This window comes from Podarcis muralis, chromosome 2 (assembly GCF_964188315.1).
Source record: "Podarcis muralis chromosome 2, rPodMur119.hap1.1, whole genome shotgun sequence".
NCBI classification, from domain to species: domain Eukaryota; kingdom Metazoa; phylum Chordata; class Lepidosauria; order Squamata; family Lacertidae; genus Podarcis; species Podarcis muralis.
In genome coordinates, this window is record NC_135656.1 from 44,779,911 (window position 1) to 44,794,069 (window position 14,159).

Below are 14,159 nucleotides of genomic sequence, written 5' to 3' on the forward strand. Positions count from 1 at the left end.
TTGATACCAAAAGGGCAATGTGGTGAATGTGCCAGTGTGGTGTACTGATTTAGGTGTAGGACTAGGACCTGGGAGACTAGGGTTCAAATCCCTACTCAGGCATGGAGCTCACTGTGTGGTCTTGGGCCAGTTCCCTTCTCTCTCTTAGCCTAGCCTCCCACACAACCCTGTGGTGATGATAAAGTGAGAGCGAGAACCATCAATATCATCTTGAGTTTTTTGGAGGAGAGGTGGGATATAAATGCAATAATAATAATAATAATAATAATAATAATAATAATAATAATAAACCCAAATCAATATTAACTAACCAAAAATCTGGAAAAAATACAGCAATCCTGTTCCAAAGCAGATCTTAACATGAATTTTCATGTGCAAGCTCACTGCTGAATTTTCTTTCTCATAGGCAAGGTTCAGGTTGGTTTCTATGCTATTTAAAACTCCACAATTTTCCTCTTTGACTGAAACTGCGTTTCTTCAGCGCTTCCCATTCAGAATTGCTTCAGAGTCAAGTAGAAGCTCTTTATCTCATGATCTCTTGTTTGCAATTCAGCAGGATGCTGGCTTAATTACAGAATGTGATGGTGGCTGAGTTTACAGCCCACCAGATGGTTATGTCAGTTGTTAAAAGCGCAAGATCCCCACCCATCCATTGGAATGTTGTCACAGCTCTCCTACGCTGGATTGGCATTAGTTAAGATGGCTGCTTTGTTTAGCAGTGAATGAAGTTAAAGAAAGATGGTGAGGTTTGCTGCACTTTTGTAGATGCCAAACGTGTAACAATATGGAGGACGCCATAGGTTGTGTGGTTTCAGCTCCCTTAGGAAAGCTGGAATTTAGATGAAGCTGCTTGGAAAAATTTGCAACACGGAGGCAAGGTGCAAAACAAAGGTTAAACACATAGCCTGTATTACCAGTACAATTTGCAAAAGGTGGCTTCTTGTAAAGGACAAGGCAATTTATACCTGGTGCTGGACTTGCCGCACTAGACATCCTATTCCCTTTTAAAATGTGTTGTTTTTATTTTGGTTATGTATTTTGTGGTTTTATATTCTGATTTTATTCTGTGAACCACCTTGAGACCTGTGGGTGTAGGGCGGTATATAAATTCAATAAATAAATAAAATAATAGAAAAGTGAAAATTTAATCATGTACACAAGTGGAAGCATGAAATCTGAAAACATAGCACTGTAGGAAGTCCTGGGAAGACCATTTGCCTTCCACTCATGGTTTTATTTTGTTAACTCCCTGCTTTTTCTGCATTGTGTTTCTCTTCTCCTGCTTCCTAGATTTAATGCTCGCTTTTTCTTTGTTAGCATGAAAGTCAAAACCTGCTCAGATATTGCATGATGGGCTATAATTTAATATGGTATTTAACCTTTTAAATGTGCTTATCCTTTTCTCTTTTTGTGTGTGTGTCTACCGCTAAGTCATTTCACAGTTGAGTTGCAGTAGTCAGCAAATGAACCCATTCACAATATCCACGTGGATATCACTGAAATAAAACCAGCTATGAATATCAACCAGCTACTTCTTCTGCCTTCATAAAACCTTCTATATTGGGGTGATGCACAGGGATGCAAGATTTAGGCTGGGTTCTCTGCATGGCGTTGTGACTCTTGTCTATTTCTCGACTACTCCCCATGCTTGTCGAGACAGTAAGCTCTTCTGTGCAATGCCTTCTTTCATTGTAAGTGCTCTCATATTTGCATAGATGACATTATGTCAACATTATACACAAAAGTGTATATAAAAACCCACCTCTAGGATTCCCCATCTTCTACACTAACAGTGCAATCCTACACATTTCTGTTCAGAAGTAAATCTTGCTGAGTGCAATAGTGGGCATAGCTTTGCGGCACTGAAAAACTAAAACCAAAGCAGGGCTGTGCATCAGAAGGTGTCTTAGTGTCCAGGGGCTCTCACTGAATTCTATGCAGCAAAACAAACAGGCTGTAAATGGCAACAATGTTGGGAGATAAATTGGGTTCATTGGGTACAGATTTAGCTCACATTCCAATAAAATTATTGGGAACACATCCTTTAATTTTTTTAATCCTTTAATTTTGCTTCCAGGGCATTTTGAGATGTATTTTCAACAAACATGGAAGGTACTGTGCCAAACAGCTAGAAACTATTTTTTAAAAAGAAAAGAAAATTAATGCAGCCCTTGGATCACCTTGCAAAACTGTAGGTAGTTGACCAGTGTTCTGGAAAGGTTTTATTGCAGAAGTCTAATGCATGTACCTCCATCCTCATCCAAGCACTGGTGTGGACGGTGCAAACCCGGGATACTGGCTCCAAATTGTTGCACAGACATAATTCTCTCTCACTGTTCATGGGCCCTTTTTTGCATTGAGATGGAGAAATGAACTTGCTTGGAAAAAATATGGGTTTGTTCCCACTGATAATAGTATAAGGTCAGTGGCAGAGAAAGAGAGAGACAGATTAAGAGTGAATCAAATAATGAAATCCAAGCTTCAATTGTGCCCCAATTTAAGCTGTAAAAAATTCACCAATTGAAGACTATCCTCAAGGTTGTATATAGAGGAAATCCAGCAAGAGAAATATATGTAATTTGGCCTTTTACATATAGTCATATTGCTACCACAGAGGAGATTACTTTTATTGTAAACCATCATGGAAGTAAATTAAGAAATTGTCCAGTAGCATCTTAGAGACCAATTAAGTTTGTTCTGGGTATAAGCTTTTGTGTGCATGCACACTTCTTCAGATACAAAGTTGATCTGAAGAAGTGTGCATGTAAATGAAAGCTTATATCCAGAACAAACCTGGTCTCTAATTTTTGGGACAATTTTTTAATTTTTATTTATTTATTTCAACCGTGTCAGACCAACACAGCTACCTACCTGCACCTCGGAAATATTTTATATTGAAAGGCAAGGTATGAGTCAATAATAAAAGCAAATATTCTTTTACATTTTCTTTATTTATATTTTTTTTAGTTTAAGAATTACACACTAGCCAACATTATTATATATTTACATGCTGAAACTGGCTGTAGTAAGTTTAGATTCAAGAAAATATCTCTTATGTGCTACTCAATTTACAATCATCATTTGACTACCTCCATGATCCCAGAGGTTAGCAGTCCTTTTGAGAAAAACATGAAAATCTGATGCAATGATATCCACTAGTATTTTGCATTTTCTAGCCATTGGAAAATGTGCATTATGTGCATATTAGAAAGGCTACAAGGTCATTAGTAAGGCTGATGATTACTACATTATGAAGTAAATAGTACTAAGTAAAAAAAGAGAGAGAGAGAGAGAGAAGAACGGTGCAAAGACAGTACTAACAGAACCATTTAAACACCCATGCAAATTAAAATGTGAAAACTCAAAACATAGTCAACTTGATAGAATTTTTGGATGTTTTAAATGCCCGTGTTAACTAACTCAAACTGTACAATGAACCTTAAATATATTTTCGGGTGAAATTTTCTATAAATGGCATTAACAATGAAAACATATAAAATGCTGATAAACTTGAATTAGATAACTTTTAGAGATGTGTGAAGCATTAAGAAAATAATTTAAACTAACTCTCCAACTAATATTGAACTGCAGCTAAGGTTGCCACCATTTCAAAATAAAAGTAATAACAAATTCATCATCAGAGTACTTACAGAAATAATTTGACACATAAGGTATGTCTTGTGTATAACCTGCAAAGATAATGAATTCCAATGTATCAATTAATTAAAATGGATAGAGATGCTATCTGTATAAGCTAAAATATGGTAGTGATTAATTAACATTCCATTTATTCCTCAAAAATTCAGACAAATGTTTCCTAGTGCATTTTGTTAAACTTTACCTTTGGTGTTAAGCAGTGTCTTGATAGTGTTCCCTTTAAATAAATTTCTAAAGTAAAGATTCTTTGGCATGGGGGGGCTGGAGTAGGGCAAGGTTGGTAAGGAAGAGACTACTATACACTGACAAATATGCCTTTCTGAAGACATTTACCTTCATGAAACAATGTCTAGACGCCTGACCTTCATTTATACTCAAGGGGAATGACGCAAAGAGCATGTGGGGTTCTGATATGCACATGGAACTCTAAATGTGCACGGCCTTGCTTTGGTGTTTGGTACGGAGGCACCAGGCCCATGGTAAACTCATTGGTAGAGGACGATCACACAGGCACAGTTCTTCTGTTCTAAGCCCACATAGTATAGCATGCACTGTCCATCTGCACTGCCCATTGTGCAGACCGCTCGCCTTTTAATTCTCCCATAACTGGAAACATGAGCTTTGCTCCTCTGTCATGATGGCAAAAAGCCACTATGTTCTAAAAGGTAGAGAATTTTTAAAGGAGCCCATCATAACACACAGGTCAGGTCTCCTCTCTCTACCCATAGGTATGCTCATTCAGCTACATGACCTCATGTTGCCTGGGGTCTACTTTATAGCATGCTGATTAGCCCAAGGGTTAACTCAGAGCTGCCCATTAAAATGGAGTTGCACCAGCCCTATTCTCTCAAGATCATAGCTTTAGTGCAAGTGAACATCAAAGCACGTCTTTCTGTTGCCGTGTCTACAAAATTCCGCTATGGATCTCCAATCTTAGAAGGAGCACTGCGCCAGCAGTTACTGCCCAGTCTCTTTAGTGTTGAGAAAGCTGAAATATCAATCATTCAATATGTGCAGGTATTTACGAGATGCTAATGCAAATAGGGCATGCACACATGTACATCAGAGCCACTGGAAGGGGTGCTAACTGAAAACTCTCAGTCGCTTGATTTCTCTCTGCATTGTCAATGATCCAGCTAATGGTCTGTGCATTGACTGTTATAAAGTTGCACTTCCCACAGATTTGTGTGTTAAAATTCTTTTCTGGAATCCAAGTCTTATGCAAAAGGGTGTTTAAATTATTCTGCTAGAGAACTGCAAATATTGTACTTGGTTTTTTTAAAAAAATCACTGAACAATTACTGTTTCTATTGACTGCTCATTTACAGCTTATTTAAATATTTACATGATTTTAGGACACTAACCTAAACCATAAATAGAATCAGCTTTTTGCCTTACATTAAGTACAAATTAGAAGTTAAAAATGTTAAGAAATCTGATAATATTTACACATGTTCGGTTTTAATTATGATTGCTCACTTTGTATGTTCTATGTACAGATAGCAAAATGTTATGACCACTACTTTAAAAGTATTGTACCCTGGCCTTCCTTTTCGCTTTTTTCCATATAAATATTTCGTATTTTTTCCACTCCTTCTAGGTATTAGGACTTTTTTTTTTAAGTTACTAGTGGACAATGTTTTTATTTTAAAAAAAGAGAAGAAACAGGCAAGCAATGTGAGAGCTAGTCTACTTTGAGATGCTAGGAGGTACAGTACTATCATAATGTCAAACTGTGAAATGCTTCGTAAGAATTATATGCATTGATCTGCTGATATAGAAATGCCCAGTTACCCTGTATAGTAAGATTTTAATTACATTAATAATTTGCTTTCTCAAAAAAATATTCACATATCATTTGAATATAGAAAGAAAACTGTTATTAGCTTATTCCTTTAAAACACCTATGTAAGAGTCTAGCCCAAATCCAGACAACCACAAGAGCTACAGGAGGGAGGATGCCTGCCTGCATACCAAAAAAGAAAGAAAGAAAGAAAGAAAGAAAGAAAGAAAGAAAGAAAGAAAAGAAAAGAAAAGAAAAGAAAAGAAAAGAAAGGGCTCAGCAGCACCGTCTTAGTCTCAGCCCGGATCATTCACCAGGAAGGCAAGAGCGGGCAGTGCTTGCTTTTGACTCTGTGAGCCCTCTTCTCCTTTCCCATAACTGACTGGCAGTATAAGCATCTCACCCCCTTCAGTACAGATCATCCCTTAAGTGGGGGGCAGGAGCATCAAGACAGAGTCCACGTGACCTTTTGCTTACTCCTCATTCCTGTTTCCTTCTCACTGTGCAGACGTGATATAAAAGGAGAAACCACGATCCCACAACTCTGCTGGGGTTACAAACAGTTTGATAGATCTTGGAATTTCACCTCCCCACCCCCCAAATTCCTTTTGGCAACCTTCCTGCACCTCAATAAAGCAGAAACCCATTTCCATGTGGGTCGCTCTCACTGGATTAGGATGTCTGTGTGCATATATCACGTATATTACACGCACACACACACAGAGGAATATATATACACATATTGGCATACATGTCTATATATTCGTTGTTTGCTTGGATAATGTTTAGTGTTTTGTTTCGTCTGCTTACATTAACTTTGCTAACTATGAAATTGGAACACAGTTTCAGGTTTGCTTTTTGTTTTTGTTTTTTTAAAAAAAACATTATTTCAGTTGCACTGTTAATGTACATATTACCTTAACTTAAATGGGATTTTCCCCCCAGATATATCTATACTGTATATCTATCTATATATGCACTTACTCTCATGTTCTCTATGCATTGTGCTTTTGTGTCTGGCAGATTCTAAGTCCCATCCCACCCCCATATTAGAATATAAAAATTCTCAGATGTTTCCTTCAGTGCTATTATTCTAGACTTTTGTTTCCCCCTGGGGATGATAACAGAAAATGTTCAGAATGACATTGCTTGGTTCTTTCTTCCCAGTCATTAAAACTGCAATAATATAGAAACATAACATTCCTTAGGCAAACACAAATATGCTGCATGATTCTTTTAGTTTGGAAAATGCATATTAGACTTACTAGCAGTCATATACAGAACATATTTACAGAGCATTGATTGCAAAGATATTGTTAAAACTGTGCCGTATTATATAGTAATTTTGCCATAAATTTCACAAAGATGAAGAGAAAACACCTTAATTGCTGGCTAGTATGCATCCTGAAACCTGAAAAGATGGAGTGATTATTATGTGGAAATATAGACCAAACAAAACTGTGAGAGAGTATATTTTAGCTCATTTCAAAGGTAACCATGTATTTAAGTTTGCTTTATGCAACGATATTATGGTCCCCCACTTTTTAAAAGCTCAATCTAGTCTGTACACCTGTACACAGTATTTAGAATTAATTAGCTCAGAAACAGGGTAGTCTGTCAATTCCTGGAAGCATCTTTTCCTTAATAACAAAAAGGACCTCATGGAGGTGATTGTTTACTTGCTTTGTCATCCCTGTGGGTAGAATTTCATCCTCTCATTGGCAAGGTCAGATAATATTATGGCTTGTACTATAAACTTCCAGATATCTTAAAGTGCAGTACTAGGAGCTGATTTTGTAGTTTTTATTATAGCTGACCTGTGGAACCAATGTGAGAAAAAAAGGTATTTTCTTTGAAGGCCTATAAATCCCGTGCATTAATTACAAGGCCAATATTTTTCACACTCCTTAAACTTCATTTCTTAAAATAATAATGGGTGTTTGTACAAAGAAAATGAAAATCAGAATAAACCATGAATACAGCATAGCTCAGCTGTCACAAAAGATGTCCTAAGCAAGGGTTCTTTAAAACATGACTAGTCCAGTTGTGGATGACATCAAAAGGCAGATGATGCCCTGACTTGTGAAGTGTACTCAGCCCTAATGCACATGGAAAAACATGAGTCACGTGATCAGTATTTTTTACAAATACATCATGATGTTCAAAATTCTCAACAATCATGTATGAACACTGGGTGCTCAGTTACCCCAATTTTAAATTTTTTTACAGAGGAAATGCTCAAACACTCATAGTGCTACTAAAAAGTCAGGTGGAGAAGATACACCAATAAATAAATAAACTCTGCAGAACTGACTGGAAGATTCAACAATACTTAGTGGATTTAACTTTTTGCCTTTATTTTGTCCCACTGTTTCAGGAACGGGGACCATATAATAGTATGAATTACTTGAAGAAAAACGGGGGCATTTCTATAGTTCATGATTTTGAGAAAAATAATTCAGCCTCTTCCACCAGAAGATGCTGGAGAATCCAGCTATTTTAAATAAATATCCCCCCCCCCCCCAGTACTCCCTTAAGTTAAGTATTGCGTCTAAAAAGAAACACTTCTCAAACTGAATGCAATGGAACTGGGTGAGGAAAACAACCCAACTCTTATAAGTTTATAAGCTGCCTGTCTTTTAAAATATATATTGTCTAAGCAGCCGACATGATTCTATTCCATCTATTTGATGTGGAAATGAGATACAAATCAAAAGAGTAACTGAGAATCCGTAAGAGAGGTTTATACTAACAAGCAAACTGACACCAATTATTTGTATAGTCTTTACCTGTCCCTTACATTTGGAAACATTTGCCACTGTTTTCTCTCTTCCACAGGGAAGGACTGAGCACCGAGAGAAAGCCACCCATGAAGTCACTTGCTGGCCCACTTACATTTGGCACTTTACACTTAGAATGCTTCTAGACATTATGCTTCGTGGCACACTGTAGCACATAGTTGGGAATCTCTCAAACAACTCTAAGGGTCATTGTCACACAGCACGGTAACCACTGTGCTGCATTAACTCTTTGCAATTTATCTTTCAAATGAAATGCTTTCAAGTTTCATGCAAACTCCTCACTCACCCAAAACTTCCCTTCTCTACATCAGTAACATCATCTGTTTGGGAAACCTCTGATACTCATCCGCATGGTATGACGGTAGGCACTACTTAATTTCAAGTCAATGCATTTGACAGGTAACGCAGGAAGATGGTTTGGATTGCAACTATAAACACTTCTCTCCATCCAGGTAATGTTGTGTACGTTCCAGATGTGAAGAGAGGCATGAGATACATTGCTCTTTGAACTCAAACCTATTTTCTTGCTTCCTCTTTCTGTGCTTAAACTTATGAGTGCTAAAAGGAGGGTGGAAACAACAGAATGAGGAAGTTTCAAATTCTGCCTCCAAATATCAAATGCTATTATATATTTAAAGGTCATGTTGTATACATTTGTACTGTAACTTAAATATTTCACAATTTTGCAAAGAAAACCCAAACATTACAAAACAGATTATAGTGGGCCAGCAACTAAGGTGTTTTAAAATAACTTTTTGTCCTGAATAGGTTTTTTTTGTTTTCCCTAAGTCCCACATTTGGCTGTACAACCGATTTTGAAGAGAAATCCAGTTCTTGATAGCTGTGTGGCTTTATTTTGTTTTAGTTCACATAGTAAAGCCAATAGACAATATTGAAGAAGGAGAAAACAACAGGGAAGAATATGCGTGACCATCGATCTATGGCATTTACATCAGTCAAGTCAGGGATGGTAATTTTCAACTGAGAAGCACGTCTCCTTAGCCGGCTTTTCTTTTGTGCCACGTGCCGTTCCAGCGCATTGCGGCCAAAGCTGTGTCTTGGTAAGCCAGCCTTCCGGTACTGAATACTTGAGGTATCATAGGCCAGCATAGTGCTTCTGGGGTCCCCAAGGCCTATAACAGCTTCAGAGGCAGCCATCTCATTTTTTATTTCAAGCGTGCTCAACAAAATGTTTTCATGTGGATCCATCTGGAAAACACAAGAGGTTGTCTTAGAGTGTGTAACGAAACGTCAGACTCAGCCAATCATCAAGCAGGCAAGACCCAAAAAGTCCAACTCAATGTTGGCTTACGGAAGTATGCAACTTAAAGTGGCATACATACATTTTCTTGTGGGTCCTGTATTTTGAAAGCACAGGCAAAGACATTGTATGGCACTGTTAGTAGCCACATGTTTGTCTGGCAGATATCTCGGAAACTGGTGGCACTGCCACTATGTGTTTGCATGAAGTGCTGCACTTTGCTGGCCCAAAAGTTCTGTTCTGACAAGACTTCTCAGCATTTACAATTAGAATGAGCTCAAAAGAATGACGCAGAGATGAGATACATCAGGTATAACTTCTGCACTTCATCACAGGCCTTCTGTTTGGATGCAGTGTGAAATCCATTGGAACAATTTTGGAACTCTCATATCACTAGAGTTCAAAATGCATATTTTGATATAAAGATTAGATTCTGTGTTTAGAGAGAAAGCTGATGAGCTGTTTTACACCTGCGCTAGGACCTCTTTCAAGTTGCAATGCCCAGGATAACAGTGTTCAATTCATCTTGGAACATCTCATCAGAACAGAAGGCTGGCCATGGCATTAGGCTGTACTTCAGAGGCAAGTCTAACCAGGCATTCATTTCAGAGTATAATCACATTAAATCTCAACACTGGTTTTGGAGTATTATTAGTAACTTTTTAAAATGTGAGATTATATAGTATACTGTAATAAAAAATAATAATGCCATGTTGTTTCTGGCATTAACTATACAAAAGGAAAGTGGCAGAGCTCTCTGTTACTCTGAGGTAAATCTTTCACCACCTGCAATTTTTTCCTCAAAAAAGTTGCCACTTTGCTTGACAGGAGATAAGTACCAATCCTTAATTTTAATAGCCGTTATAAACCAGTTTTCTTATCAGACAATTAAATTTAAATTGATGCTGAATATTATGTTGACACATTTTATAGCAATTCAGTAAATTCTTTACATTTTCATTTGAAAGTATTTTGAACCTGCGGGTATAGGGCAGAACATAAATCTTATATAAATATATATATAATCCCTGCAAGTTTTCTTGAGATCTGAATAGATAAAGTGATGTGTTTTATTGGGCTGACTTCCAATGGTGGACAGATTCCATTTTCATTACATGAACATATATATATATAAATAGTTCAGAATAAACAGTGTTTTTGTACTCTTTCACTCTAGCAATTCCTTACATGATTGTGAACTCAAGTGTGTCTACAGGATTCTTGCCCCATTTCACAGGTCCTTCCTCACTTGCATCTGTTAATTTTTACTGCTAGAGGACTTGGAGAATTTTAATTCTCGTTTGACAGTATGTATGAAAATTTCCCATGGAGAATATTTAAGGCAAGGGTTTCTCAAACTTTGTTTCTTATCAGATCTGATAGGCACACTACAGGTGACTAACGTGCTCACACATTTGCATTTGTCTGCTAACAACTACAGACAACAGGGGCAATATGGATGTACACATGTGTAATGAGTGGTTTGAACACTGCAGCCAAAGTTTTACATATTTATAGAAGGTTTATAGATTACCAGTGAGGATATTATTATTATTATTATTATTATTATTATTATTATTAACTGATTTAACTCATTAAATGTTTATCATGATATCATATTGAAAAGTTGTTTTAATTCAAGGATTCTGAAGTAAGCTGAGTACGTTAAATTTGAAGTTGTGATGCTAAACCCATGTGGGACTTCGCTTCTTAATTTATGAACATTTAGGTTTCAACAGATCAAGGTGTAATTTAGTCAAAGTGATCCAATTTTGCTTTCCTATCAAAATCATGTGGAGTTGGGTATTGTTTGAAACCCCATATAATTTCTTTCTGAATATTGCAATTGAAAATCTGTTCCACGGTCACAAAATATGCCTGTTGCAAAGTTTATGTCTGAGCTGGAAGACATTTACGGTCTAGCCTGTAACAAAAGTAACTTAATTCTGATCAGAATGCCTGGAGTAGGTTCTCTACCACTTCCCATCGAGACAAACAGCACATTATTTCTGCAGTCCCATAACAAACATTTATGTATGTATAAGCATAGCCATTTCATTTTACAAGAAATTACTACTACTCCGTCATTGAATTTTGAAGTCAGCCAGCCAATCCCAAACAGGAGTAAACAGGCAGGGGTGAATATTCCGCCCCCCCCCCCCACAGTGGATAATTGCATATTTCAACATGTATTTTGTGGCATCAAGCTTTATTAAAGAATTCACCGTTTCGAAAACAGTAAATTCTTTATAAAGTTGTTCTTTAAAAATCATTTTAAAGCGAAGGAAGTTAGTCTTGTGACACAAAAACTGCAAAACAAATACGGCATTTTCAATTACATCCAAGGTTAAAGAACAGGAGCACTGGTTAATCTGAACAGCTATACTGGGGGTGGTGGGTTGGTTGGATGGGGTGAGTCACACAAGCAGGGTAGCAAAGCTATTTTAAAGTTTCATTTTCCATTTCCAGTCAGAGTCCAGACCTCAGAAGTTAAGCCAGTCTTCAGCCTTCTACACACTTCAGATAAAATGGAACTGTGCACTTGGCCAGAGATAAATTTGCTTGAATGTAAAATAGGAGTTGGTGTATTCTGATAAGGTCACTTTACAGAATATTGAGGGTATGAAACACTGAGAAAAAAAGTGCCTGGTAATAAATATAAATCAAATTCTCAAATGGCCAGCTTTGGAGTCTTCTATGGCTGCTGTGGAGATGCCATTAACGGTTGCTGCAATGTGAATAACTTGTCACACACCCAAAGAATTTAGGAGAAAAACAGCATATAAGCAATTTAGTATTACTCTTTTTTTCTTGTCAGATGTTTTTCTGCTGTTATCAGACACTTGTCTGATAACACCACAGTTTGAGAAGGCTGGAGGTCTCTACACCTTTTCCAAAGAGACATTGGAAATTACTACATAGCCGTAAATTAGTAATGGATGAACCTCCCAAATGATTTACTGTATAGCAGTTAGAAAGTGATTGCACATGTCTTCAAGCTTTTCCTCGTTGGAAATTGGTCTACCTTTCATTTCCGAAACAGGAAATGCACAAGGTTACGATAAAGGATAAAAGGATGAAAAGCAAATTGACCTGATTTTTGGATCTGAAGTGAAGTTTTAGGAAGGCAACTGAGAGCATCATTGCAATACAGCAGGTTCACCCATCCCTAATGAAAATGTATGCTTATAACTATATAGAAGCTTACAATACAACAGTGAAACACATTAATTCTGCAGGGCGCCTTTTATCCAGACGGATCCCAAAGCGCTTTACAGATTTTTAGAAAGCGACATCACTTCACCAACAAGTGCAATCACCTCTCAGGCGAAATGGGGTGGCTATCTAACATCGCCAAACAACGCATTGTATTTTAGTACAGGAAATGAAGAATGCTGTAGCCAATTAAAACTATGCAGTGGGTGGGTGAGTGGTGGGAATGGTTCAGAAGGTAGAAGACAACTTAGAATACAACCAAAACTTGGACAGGAGCCTGGCATTAAGATGCCAGTTCTTGCAAAAAGTGCCGTGGGATCTTTAATTGACCACTAATGGTCCAAGATCTCACTAGTAAGTCTCTAAGGATAGAATCATTAGAAAACAATAAAATATACCTTTGTTGAATACATTTCTGGACAATGATATGTGCCAATTATTCTTCTGTCCTGTAAGTTAATAAAATCAAGACCGGTTTCCATAGAGAAAAGGCAGCTGTTAGCTTTCATTAAAAATTAATGTACTATAGGCTATTATCATAAACGATGCACTTTAATTAAAAGCACAGGGCAATCTGAGCCAACAATCAGCAGAAGTATATCCTTGGTTTAGAGGTGCTGTTGTTGTCTTGGCCCTGACATTGTAGACAAGACAAATTTGTAATGGAAATGTACAGCCCCCGCACACACAAAAACCTGGTCATTTTTGACCAAGAAAGGAACAATGACATGTAAACATTAGTCAGGAGAGAGGGGAACAACATGGGGATTTAAAAGGTGGTAGGGGGAAGGAAGTCTGGATGCTGATGTGGTTCTTCAGCCAAATAACAGGATTATTGATAGGGCAAGACAGACTTTATGTATAAAAAAAATCCACAGGGCAGGGGAAATAGGTAAACATGTGAAAGGGGGACAAGTAACGAAAACAGAAGATGAATAGTGCAAAATATTAACTTGAACATAATAATCATGGAGGTATCAAACAATCACTTTAAATGATAACATGATTAAGTGATAAAAATAGAATTCACTGTTGGGCCTAAAATCAGCTTGCAAAATGTAGACCACAGAGCATGGGACATTGCTGACCCTCCCAGCTCAAATAGCAGATAGACCTACATGGCAGGTGATTCCCAATATCTAGAAACTCCAAAATGATGGCTCTCTATAGGTGTTGACTCTTTAATATCAGCAGCACACAAATCTAACAAATTATTCAGGTATAAAATAATTATACCTATATAATAAAGTGACAGGTTTTATTTAGTGGTTACATTAGTAGTTTTCTTGCTTTAAAAAGCAGCTTTATTCTTGAGGTGCTTCTGTAGTGCACATTTATTATTTACTATCAAACATGCATCAAACTGACACAGTAAAGCATTTCAGCCCTTCAGTTCCATTGCCTGCAAGCAACTCACTTTTAAAACATGGACAAACGAAGC

The 14,159-nt window shown here is 37.2% G+C and overlaps 1 protein-coding gene across 6 annotated transcripts in view; it reads right to left on the reverse strand.

The window, feature by feature from the left end:
• Positions 1–6,379: 6,379 nt before the first annotated feature.
• The window catches only part of GABRB2 (gamma-aminobutyric acid type A receptor subunit beta2), a 190,807-nt gene continuing 183,027 nt past the window's right edge, over positions 6,380–14,159 (reverse strand). For 4 of the 6 annotated variants that reach the window (XM_077924418.1, XM_028717407.2, XM_028717412.2 and 1 more), the window contains 2 exons: positions 13,117–13,167; positions 6,380–9,450 (listed from right to left, as the gene is read on the reverse strand). In XM_077924418.1, the coding sequence (XP_077780544.1) occupies positions 9,103–9,450; positions 13,117–13,167 (399 nt within the window). In that variant the 3' untranslated portion in view covers positions 6,380–9,102. The remainder of the gene's footprint in view (positions 9,451–13,116; positions 13,168–14,159) is intronic. The other 2 variants (XM_028717411.2, XM_028717413.2) reach the window with 1 other exon arrangement.